General features: G+C 42.4%; 1 protein-coding gene across 2 annotated transcripts in view; it reads right to left on the reverse strand.

Annotated features, from left to right (window-relative positions):
- Positions 1–2035: 2035 nt before the first annotated feature.
- TXNDC12 (thioredoxin domain containing 12) overlaps positions 2036–12282 on the reverse strand; it is a 36316-nt gene continuing 26069 nt past the window's right edge. The window contains exons 3-7 of one of the 2 annotated variants that reach the window (XM_058441864.1): positions 9998–10050; positions 8766–8839; positions 6002–6071; positions 4957–5040; positions 2036–2557 (exon numbers count right to left, since the gene is read on the reverse strand). In XM_058441864.1, the coding sequence (XP_058297847.1) occupies positions 2478–2557; positions 4957–5040; positions 6002–6071; positions 8766–8839; positions 9998–10050 (361 nt within the window). In that variant the 3' untranslated portion in view covers positions 2036–2477. The remainder of the gene's footprint in view (positions 2558–4956; positions 5041–6001; positions 6072–8765; positions 8840–9997; positions 10051–12282) is intronic. The other variant, XM_032160841.2, reaches the window with a different exon arrangement.

Raw genomic sequence — 12282 nt, forward strand, 5'->3', positions numbered from 1 at the left:
TATAATCCCAGCATTTTGGGAGGCTGATGGAGGTGGATCACCTGAAGGTCAGGAGTTCAACACCAGCCTGGCCAACATGGCGAAACCCTGTCCCTACTAAAAGTACAAAAATTAGCTGGGCGTGGTTGGGGGGCTCCTGTAATCCCCGCTACTCAGGAGGCTGAAGCAGGAGAATAGCTTGAACCCGGGAGGCAGAGGTTACAGTGAGCCGAGATCGCACCACTGGACTCCAGCCTGGGCGACGAGAGTGAGACTCCGTCCCAAAAATAAAAAAACAAAAACAAATTAGATGAGCGTGGTGATGGGCACCTGTAATCCCTGCTACTTGGGAGGCAGAGGCAGGAGAATCGCTTGAACCTGGGAGGCGTTCAAGGTTGCGGTGAGCCAAGACCTCGCCATTGCCCTCCAGCCTGGGCAACAAGAGCGAAAATCTGTCTCAAACAACAACAACAACAACAACAACAACAAAAGAACCTGGCTAGTCTTTGCCTTTTCTAAAGTTCCCCCTAAAATGAGGTTACTAATACCTATCCCACAGGACCACTGATGGTGTTTAGAGAATGGATGAAAGGAACCTAACACAGACCTTGGCAAGTCACCTGAAAGTTTTAGATACACAGGACAGAGGACTAGCTTCTGCCCTCGAGAATGGCCACCTGATGACAGCCCCAGGTGTCCAGGGCTATGATAGATGTATTGGGAAAAGGATATTTTATCCTCATGAGAAAGATCAGGGAAGACTCTCTGGAAGAAGTGGTTCAAAACGGGTATGAAGGAAGAACAGAAAGAACATACTTTAGGCTGAGGAAACAAGATGAACGAAGATAGAAAAGCATAAAACAGCATGTTGTCAGGAGAACTCAAAGCAATCTGGTATCACAACAACACATAATGCAAAGACATAAATGGGAATAAATGAGGTTGAAAAAGTAGGTAGCTTCTTAAAGGCCATGGTAAAGATCTTGACTTTATCCTGTGTCTTGGCTTCCTCATGTTTCAAATTCTTCCTCTGTACTCTGGGAGTACAGTAGTACCTTTATCACAGGGCTGTTAGGAGTACTAAAGTGAAACTAAATGGGATAACATATATAAAGCACTTAGAAAAGCACTTGGCACAGACCGAGGTTCAAATATTTCCTAAAGATTTTTTTTTTTTTTTTTTTTTTTTTTTTTTTTTTTTTTTTTTGAGATGGGATTTTGCTCTGTCCCCCAGGCTGGATCATGACTCACTCACCTCCTGAGTAGCTGGGATTACAGGCATGTGCCACCACATCCGGCTAATTTTGTTTTGTTTTTTTTTTGAGACGGAGTCTCGCTCTGTCACCCAGGCTGGAGTGCAGTGGCGCAATCTCGGCTCACTGCAAGCTCCGCCTCCCGGGTTCACGCCATTCTCCTGCCTCAGCCTCTCCGAGTAGCTGGGACTACTGGCGCCCACCACCGAGCCCGGCTAATTTTTTGTATTTTTAGTAGAGACGGGGTTTCACCATGGTCTCGATCTCTTGACCTTGTGATCCGCCCGCCTCGGCCTCCCAAAGTGCTGGGATTACAGGCTATAGCCTGTATAGGCCTAATTTTGTATTTTTAGTAGAGCCAGGGTTTCGCCATGTTGGCCAGGCTGGTCTCAAACTCCCTACCTCAGATGATTTGCCCACCTTGGCCTCCCAAAGTGCCGGGAGTGAGCCACTGTGCCCAGCCAGGAAAGGTTTTAAACAGGGGAGTGATATGGATAGACTGCAGGAGGAGGGAATATTAGAGCCAATAGGCAAGTTAAGGGGCTATAGCAATAAATAGTCGAGGAGAGAAAAAGCCTGCCCCATGCTAAAACAGTGATAGTGTGGAGAGAGTTAATTCAGGTATTTAAAAAGTAAAAGAGATGAGCCATTGTGCTCATTTGAATGTGGGAGGCGAAGGAGCAGGAGTCCTAGCTTAGGACTCCTAGATTAGGTCTTTTAGGTTAGTTTTCTTCCTGAAGTGATCTCCATCCCTCCCTCCTTTTCCAATAACAAAAAGGCCATCACAGCACATTTCCTTTTAAAGTTTTATTAAAGTTTAATGGAACAATATTTTATCTCTTTTTTTGTTAATGCCAGTACAAAAATACAGTTGATGACTTGACAAAATGGCTACGCCTAGGGCTTGAAGGTTTGAGTTTCTCCAACAGTAACAAGGGAAAGCATGCTTCCACCTGGAGCCGAGTCCAAGCACACAGCCAGTCCTGCACACGCATGCGTGCAAACAGGGAAGCTCAAGCATGAGAAGAGGAAAGGGGTTGAAAGTCTGCCACTCTCTGCTGGATCCACAAACATGCAGACCAGCTTCTGTTAGCAGAACTCTTCCACAGTGAGAGCGCTCCTTCCAGTGTAGGTAGGAATGAGGTTTCCTGGTCAGCTTAATTGTTCTGGATGATTCCTCAATATTCCCTTCCCTGCTGCTTTCCTTCCAGAACACTAACTGATGAAAGAAGGGGCATATTCACGTTACAATTCATCTTGAAGATGTTTCTTTCTGAAGGCATCACCCGTTAGCCTTTCCTGAGCTTCCTTCATCCCCTGAACAACTGTGAAATAAAGATTGGAGGAAAAAAGTATGAAGTAAGTAATGTTTGACATTTGACAACCAATGTACACTTAAATGTTTCAGAAGAAATATGAGAGAAGTACAAGATCTGGACTCAAGATCTAGCTCTGGATTTTGGCCCTGGCAAGTCATTTATCTCTTTGAATTTGTTTCCTCATTTATAAAATGAAATAATATAATTCACTTCACACAGTATTATAAAAGTTAAACGGGAGAATGGATAATAAAAGTGCTTTATCAACTATGAAGTCATACCAAAATCTTAGCAGTTATTTTGGCTTACCCTCTAGGATTAGAGCTGATCCCCTGTCCTAGACTGTAGATGTTCACTTCACCCCTAGGGAAGAGGAAACACTTTCCTACCGTCCCCATTGTATCTTTTGGATGAACGTTGCACTTATTTTACTTCCTGTGGAGGTTACAGATTACACTGAGGGGTGTGTGTGCTGGGGCGGGGGTGTCTCTACTGAAGGGGGTCATCATTTCCAGTATCAACTATACATGGATGAAGCCAAGTTCTCAGGCCAAAAAAAAGAAAAGAGAGAGAGAGAAAGAGAGAAATCTGGAAGGAGGGCCTTAAGTAGATTCGAGATGAAACTTCTTGTCTGTCGTGGGGCATCCTGCTTATGGATTTAGACTCAAGGAGGACAGCTATTTCAGTATAGGCTCCTGAATGGTGGTTCTACAAAGCACCCCTATATAATGGCAGGCCAGAAGCTGGGTTGAGCCAGAGTCTATGAATCTTGCAAAGCCAAACCATAAGCTCATAAGAGGCAGATAATATAGTTTGTTATTTCTGTTTTGTTTTGCCTATGCCTTTAGTAAAGCTGGGTTTGAATGTTCCAGTTTCATGTCAGCTGAGAGATGGAGGATTCAGGGAAGGGTCTCATGTTCACATCTGGACTATGTCAGTGTGGAGACAGCAGTGGTAACTTGGATGAAATTCTAAAGGGAAGGTGAATCTCAAGATACAAGAATTGGAGACCTAAAGCCCAGCTGCCCTTCTCCACGTGGAAAATTTCCCTTTGATACCAATCTCCAGTGATCTGCATTTGGTTAAGGAACATGACATTCTCCTTACTCAGGGGAAGAAGGTAATAGCTTCTACAGATCTCTTCCCCGTCGCTAGTCTGAGAATAAGAGTATCAAGGACTCAAATCATAAAGTGATCAACAACCTGGCAGCATGGCAAATAGGGACACATGGCAACTTAGCACACAACTCCCTTTCATAGATGAGGGGAAAAGGAAGGAAAACAGCAACAATACATGGCATGAATTCCAACCCCTGCCTCCAGAATGACTGTGTTCAAAGATTAGAGAACAAAAAAGCATGACTGGCTGACGATTGCAAACTTCCTTCACTTGTTTGTGCTGGTGCTCTTCTCTCTCCTGGAACATGCTTTTCCCATTCTGCTACTGACAAGGTCTCATTCTCTAAGGCTTAATCCAGTCGTCATTTCTTCTAGCAAGCCTTACAAACTCTATGTTGGGTTACATTCCCCCCCCACCACCACTTCACTTCCATAGCTTGAAATGTCCTCCTCATATCTGTCCAGAGATGAAATTTTTATCCTTCTAGGTCCATTTAAGTTTCGGGGTTTTTTGTTTTTTTTTTGTTTTTGTTTTTGTTTTTTTTTTTTTTTGAGACAGAGTCTCACTCTGTCACCCAGGCTAGAGTGCAATGGTGCACGATCTTGGCTCACTGCAACCTCTGCCTCTCGGGTTCACGCCATTCTCCTGCCTCAGCCTCCCGAGTAGCTGGGACTACAGGCACCTGCCACCACGCCGGCTAATTTTTTGTATTTTTAGTAGAGACGGGGTTTCACCATGTTGGCCAGGATGGTCTCGATCTCCTGACCTTGTGATCCTCCCACCTCGGCCTCCCAAAGTGCTGGGATTACAGGCATGAGCCACCGTGCCCGGCCCTCTCAGCTATTTTTTGTATTTTTAGTAGAGATGGGGCTTCGCCATGTTGGCCAGGCTGGTCTTGAACTCCTGACCTCAAGTGATCTGCCTGCCTCGGCCTCCCAAAGTGCTGAGATTACAGGTATGAGCCACTGCGCTCGGCCTATTTAAGTTTAATATCTATAACATCTCTTAGACTTGTTCACCTAATGCTATTCCTCTTCCACTGAATTTTCATAGGAAAAACAGTATTAGCTCAATAGGAAAAAAACTAAGTTCTGGACTCAAATTCTGGCTCTGCTACTTATTAACTTATTCCTCCTATATCCTACACAGGATCTAGCCAAAAGCTACAGACATGCAGGAGATGCTCAGCTAACATGCTGAATTTACTTTCCTATCACAGACCTTGCATGCGGTTCATCCTAGTTTAATCTAGCAATAATCCTCCCTCCCTTCAGCATAACTATACCTTGCTCGGCACTGACGTAAAAATACTTGTAGCTGGGGTTTCCATTCTCATTGATGATTTCAGGATGCACCTTGCCACTGGGATCTGTTATAGACAAAATGACACAGGGTTTTGCAGTAATTACAATAGACAGGTACTTCAAACACTACATGGTACATCAGGCTCTCTGGGAAATAAGATCTGCCCATATTTGCAGCCCATTACCTCACCATAATACCTCCTACATTTCTACTTCCTTTTCTGCTTGATGATTTTGACTTCTATCCCCCATAAAGCCTAGCAGAATTTATGCTGAACAAAGATTAGATGGTCATTAAATATCTCTTATAAAATTGTTTGTGGAAAGACATTTGTCTGGTTATATTATTCCATTGCCTTAGCTGCACTATAGGTTCAAGGGTGAGAATTCTTATATCTGTCTTATATAAGATATGAGAAGGCTTATATCTGTCTCTGTAGTGTCTAATACAGTGCTTGACATATGGCTGATGCGCAAATGGCTATTGAGTGAATAAACGATCAAACTCTTTTTTTTTTTTTGAGACAGGGTCATTCAGTTTCCTTCTGTCATTCAGGCTCAAGGGCAGTGGCGTGATTATGGCTCACTGCTGCCTTGACCTCCCAGGCTCAATTGATCCTCCCGCCTCAGCCTCCTAAATAGCTGGGACTAAAGGCGCATGCCACCACACCCGGCTAATTTTTGTACTTTTTGTACAGACAGGCTTTCGCCATGTTGCCTGTGCTGGTCTCAAATTGGACTCAAGCAATTCACCCACCTCGGCCTCCCAAAGTGCTGAGACTACAGGCATGAGCCACTGTGCCCGGCCAAACTTTTGTCATTGCTCACAAAAGCAGTTAGTTAATGGGAAAAGTTTTCCTTCAGACTTGTAGTTCTAGCATTCAGAACTCCCCCACTCTCTCTTGAAACTGGTTTTTATTTGTTTGTGGTCATCCCGGTATAGTTTCACTAGGTGAAGTCAGTGCCTTGATTCATTTCTCTCTCCATCCACATCATGGATTCCCAGGTTAAGATCATGTGCCTTACCCAGAAAAAGGATTCGTGGAATATAATCCCCATCAGGGCTGAAATCTTCATCTTTGGGTTCCTCTTCATCCTATTAAGATTAAATGTAAACCTTAAGTCAGATAACGTCCTCTCTCTCCTCAAAACCATTCAGTGGCTTCCCCACTTGTCAGGGCAAAACCCCAAGTCCTTGCAGTGGCCTATAAGGCCCTACATGATCTGTCACCTAGGCACTTCTCTAACTTAATGTCCTACCCCTTGTTAAGTCCTCTTCAGCTACACTGACCTCTTGCTGTTGCTGTCATTAAACAAGCCAGGGATAATCCTAACACAGGCTTTTGGACTTGCTCTTAGTCTCTGCTGGACACACTTCCCCCATTATTATCCACATAGTTGACTCCCTTTTCTGTTTCAGACCTTTGCTCAAATATCCCTTTATTTTCAAACCATCTATTTAAAACTACAGTCATCCCTTCCACCTTTCTTTTTTAGCCCTAGCATTTACCACCATCTGACATATTCTAAAATACTTATTTTCTGTCTTCCCACACTAGAATGTTATTTCAACAAGGAAATTTTGTCTGTTTTGTTCACTGCTATATTCCTAGTACCTACATCATTGACTTGCACATAGTATTTCTTTAGTGCATGAATTAATAAGACTGGCATTTTAGTCAAAGTTGTGGACTCATAGTCCTCCCAGGAGATTAAAAACCTACACAATCAGTTTTCTTTTTTTTTTTTTTTGAGATGGAATCTCGCTCTGTCACCCAGGCTGGAGTGCAGTGGTGCAATCTCGGCTCACTGCAAGCTCCGCCTCCCGGGTTCAGGCCATTCTTCTGCCTCAGCTGCCTGAGTAGATGGGACTACAGGCGCCCGCCACCATGCCCGGCTAATTTTTTTGTATTTTTAGTAGAGACAGGGTTTCACCATGTTAGCCAGGATGGTCTCAATCTCCTGACCTTGTGATCCACTTGCCTCAGCCTCCCAAAGTGCTGGGATCACAGGCATGAGCCACCACGCCCGGCCTAATCAGTTTTCTTTTTAAGAAATTTCCAAAGTTGGAGAATCCTCTATGAAGACGTTTTTACTGTTTCCTTTGAGTAGGAATCCTAATTCACCACAGAAAGTGGTGAGGAATTCATGTGCAAAGGCAATCAATACTTTTACAATTTATGATGTGGTTCCCATTTCAGGGGTTAAATACTTCGCTACGGTGAGGTGTATCAGCATTCAGGCTATCCACTAGCTATATAAGCAATCCCTTAGCTGCCTCACTGTTAACTGTTAATGTGTTCACAAGAGTCCCAGACCTATGTTTAAGTAAACATTATCTTTTTTTTTTCCTTTTTTTTTTGAGATGGAGTTTCACTCTCCCACCCAGGCTGGAGTGCAGTGGCGCGATCTCAGCTCACTGCAACCTCCGCCTCCTGGGTCAAGCAATTTTCCTGCCTCAGCCTCCCTAGTAGCTGGGACTACAGGCACGCACCACCACACCTAGCTAATTTTTTATATTTTTAGTAGAGAAAGGGTTTCATCATATTGGCCAGGCTGGTCTTGAACTCCTGACCTCGTGATCTACCCACCTCAGCCTCCCAAAGTGCTGAGATTACAGGCGTGAGCCACCACGCCTGGCCCAAGTAAACATTATTTTTACAGAAACGTATGGCTAGCAGTATCATCATAGAGCATCTGAGTACCTCATATGTGAAAAGTATGGCCTAAAAGAGAGCTCAGCTAGGTGACAGTACCTATTCTTATCACTTATTAGGCTCTATGATCTTGACCATATCACATACCTGCTTCAGGCCTAAGATGGTTCTTTCTGTAAAATGAGGATAGTACCAATAGCCTAAAAATCCCTTCCAACTCTAAGATCTGACATTCTATGACTCAGGATTCCAAGACCTGCAGCCTATATGAGGTATGTAGAAGCTATTTTCATAAGGAAACAAGCAGGTTGCACATATAAGCCCAGCACAGATTAGGTGCTCAGTTGAATCACATTTTGCAGAAAGTTGTGGTCTGCACGTATGATTATACCTTTAGTCTAGCTTTACAAAGATATAAAACATGTCATAATCATAAACTAAGGATAAAAGGACCTTAAAATTTAGTCATCTTAAGGCTGGGCATGCTGGCTCACGCCTGTAATCCCAGCACTTTGGGAAGCCAAGGCAGGCAGATCACTTAAGGTCAGGAGTTTGAGACCAGCCTGGTCAACATTGTGAGACCCCCATATCTACTAAAAATACAAAAATTGGCCGAACACGGTGGCTCACATCTGTAATCCTAGCACTTTGGGAGGCTAAGGCGGGTAGATCACCAAAGGTCAGGAGTTTGAGACCAGCCTGGCCAACATGGCAAAACCCCATCTCTATTAAAAATATAAAAATTAGCCTGGTGTGGTGGTACACGCCTGTAGTCCCAACCACTTGGGAGGCCGAGGCAGGAGAATTGATTTAACCAGGGAGGAGGAGGTTGCAGCGAGCCAGGATCGCACCACTGCACTCCAGCCTGGGCAACAGAGCCAGACTCCATCTCAAAAAAAAAAAAAAATTTAGTCATCTTATTCAATCTCTCCTCTCCTAGTTCCTCCCAGAAATAGATGTTAGATGGCTTTCTAACATATCTGATGCAAGCCTTAGTATCAGAGGTCAAGAGAAAAACACATACATAAATTTGACTTTATACCACTAATGAAACTGTAATGAATATGCATGAATGATACTAACTTTAAAAGTCTTAAAATCATAGCAGAAAGGAGAAACTCTCAAAGTCTTACCTCAAGATTTACCATAACAAAATTATGGGAGAGTTCTGAAATTTCCGTAGATTCTGCAAATTTGGGCTTTAGAGCTGGGGGGAAAAAGATTTTGGAATAGAAGAAAAAACATCATTGTCACAACCAAACCTTAACAAACATAGCATCACTATTTCTCTTTGGTAGTTTAGGCATTTGTTTAGTTGATTCATATAACAAACTTTTTTTTACACTCTAAAAAACAAGAATTAGGCTACCTGGATTCTGAACCTGCACAGCTATGTGACCTTGAGTGACTTACTTCATTTCTCTGAAGCTGTTACCTCATTTATAAAATAAGGATAATGGCATACGAATAGGGGGGAAAAGCATTATTTGCTTTTTATAGTTACATTTCAAAAACCATTGATGTGAAAGACAATAGAGTGACAGTGTGCCACACGTGTATATGTGTGTGTATACATATATGTATGTGTGTATATATGTTATATACACACATACATTCCAATTATTATTATTATTATTTTTGAGACAGAGTCTCACTCTGTCACCCAGGCTGGAGTACAATGGTACGATCTCAGCTCACTGCAACCTCCGCCTCTCGGGCTCAAGCGATTCTCAGCCTCCTGAGTAGCTGGGATTACAGGCGCATGCCACCAAACCCAGCTACTTTTTTTGCATTTTTAGTAGAGGTGGGGTTTCATTATGTTGGGCAAGCTGGTCAACTCCTGGCCTCAAGTGATCTGCCCAGCCCAGCCTCCCAAACCTGGGATTGACAGGCACAAGCCACTGCGCCTGGCCTTTTCCACTATTTTCTACACTCCTTTTCCGTCTAGGATTTTAAGTGCAGCATACCAAATAAAAGAAAAAACCTGGCTGGGGAAGTGGCAAGGTGGTATAGCAGAAAGAACACATGCCACAGAGTCAGATAACTTGGGTTCTAATTTGGTTCCTACTTCCTTCTCATGTCTCTGTCTGTACATTTCAGCTTCCTCTAATATGTATTGTTCATGTGACATTTTAGCACTTAATCCCATATGTGACATAACTGTATCTTAATCACCTTAACTTCCCTAAAATCCTCTCCAAATATAACTGCAAATTTCATGAAGGCAGGAAATCTATGTCATATATTTCTTTAGTATTCCTTAACAGTCAGTAGTGCTGGGCCAGAGTCAGTGCCAATATTTGTTAAATGTTAATATTTAACAACACATCTGCGTTTTGAATTTAGATTGAGCATTTGCACTTACCTTTGCAAGCTCCACACCAGGATTTATGAATAATCACCATCAGGGGCAGTCCACTTAAAAGCAAAACAAAGAAATTATAATCTAGTAATTCTACTTTTGAAATTTAATGATAAAGATTAATATATGAAGACATTTCTGTAGTATTATTTCAATTGGGAAAATCTTTAGACAACTTAAATGTTCAATAATAATAGATAATTGCTGTAACAAAATTATTGTTAAATTCTAATACTTCTGTAAATTCTGCAAATTTGGGCTTTAAAGTTAGGGAGGGCTGGGCATGGTGGCTTGTGTCTGTAATCCCAGCACTTTGGGAGGCTGAAGTGGGCAGATCACTTGAGGCCACGGATTCAAGACCAGTCTGGCCAACATAACAAAACCCTGTCTCCACTAAAAATACAAAAATTAGCTGGGCGTGGTGGCACGTGCCTGTAGTCCCAGCTACTGGGGTGGCTGAAGTATGAGAATTGCTTAAGCCTGGGAGGCAGAGGTTGCAGTGAGCCGAGATCGCACCACTACACTCCAGCCTGGCCAACAGAACAGACTGTGTCTCAAAACAAACAAAATGTTACAGTATTTCTAAATGATTATTGTTATATAATCATTGAAAATAATTTTTCATTGGTAGCTTATATAAAAAACCAGGATACAAATGTATCTATAGTCTGGCTTTAATTATAAAATATGTACAGAGAAAAGAGCCTAAAAGAAAATGTACCAAAACATAGTAATAGCAGCTTTCTGTGGATGATGGGACTGTGGATGTTTTCCTACACTACATCTGTATTTCATGATTTTTCTACAACATAATTTTCATAACCAGGGAGGAAACTGTTCACAATGAGCAATGCAATCCACCTGAACCAGACTGGCTAGAGGACGCTCTTAAGCCTTGGCTCAAATGCCAGTAGGAAGACCCCATGTAAGTAGGTAGCCATTAGCTTTCTCCATCACACAACCCCATGTCACCATAACAACATACACTGTATAATAGCTACCATGCACTTAACATATTGATCTGTACCTATTATTTACACATCTCCCTCCACTGGACTTGGAGATTCCTAAGACAAGGAACTCTTAGCTGCCTCTATATCCCTTACGTCTGACACATATATTATTGATAGCAAACACTTATATACCATTTGCCATGTGCCAGGCACTACTGTAAATATACATAAGTTAACTCATTTAATAAGTGTCAAATGAATCATTCAGTCACCTCACCTTAGGCCTACCTCACATCTGGATGGACTTCTGCCTCTAATATTTGTAAAAGCTTGTAAACCAAATGAGCAGGGCAAGTTTAGGTGGGTAGTAGGATATAGGTAACCATAATAGCCAAAATGTGCTGAACGTTTATTATATGACATTGTGCTGTATATGCATTATCTCATTTAAATCCTCTAAATAACCCTAGGGTAGATACTATTAATGGTCTCACAATAGAAATGAGAAAGCTGAGATGCTCAATAGAGTAAATATTTGGCCCCATAAAATCTAGGTTCTAGGCCGGGCACAGTGGCTCACACCTGTAATCTCAGCACTTTGGGAGGCTGAGGCTGGAGGATCACTTGAGCTCACAAGTCCAAGACCAGCCAGGGCAACATGGTGAAAACCTGTCTCTACAAAAAAATACAAAACTTAGCTGGTCATGGGGTGTGTGCCTATAGTCCCAGCTACTCACAGCACTGCACTCCAGCCTGAGAGACAGCCAGACCTTGTCTCAAAAATAAATAAATAAATAAAAATAAAAACCCAAAACAAAAACCTAGGTTCCGCCACTTACTAGCTAACTCAGAAGTCCAACTCCAAAACCAATGTTCCTTCTGACAGTTACAGTCTACTTCAATTTAGAATGGTAATCCAGAATCCATGGTTAAACCCAATTCAATCAATAACCAACTGAATGAAGGTTGGAAAAAGCCATTTGAGTTTGCCTCATCCAAACTTCCATTTCACACATGAATCTTGTTTATCAGAAACAAAAGGTGATATAGATTACCTGATGAGCAAGGAATGTACCATCAACCAAGGCAGCCCATCTACCCCATCTTTTAACAGCTCCATAGTTTCAGAGCACGCATGTTTTAGAATGTCTTGCTTTCTCTTTTCTCCCTGGCAAACATCTATTTATCCTTCTAGAGCAGGGTTGGCAGACTAGGGTCTGCAGGCCAAATCCAACCCACTGTCTGCTTCCATAGGGCCCATGATATGCAAATATTTTGTTGTATATTTTTACATTTTTCAATGTTTGCAAAGCAAATCTAAAGACTCCTTTGTGA

Source organism: Hylobates moloch, unplaced genomic scaffold (genome assembly GCF_009828535.3).
Source record: "Hylobates moloch isolate HMO894 unplaced genomic scaffold, HMol_V3 SCAFFOLD_8, whole genome shotgun sequence".
NCBI lineage: Eukaryota > Metazoa > Chordata > Mammalia > Primates > Hylobatidae > Hylobates > Hylobates moloch.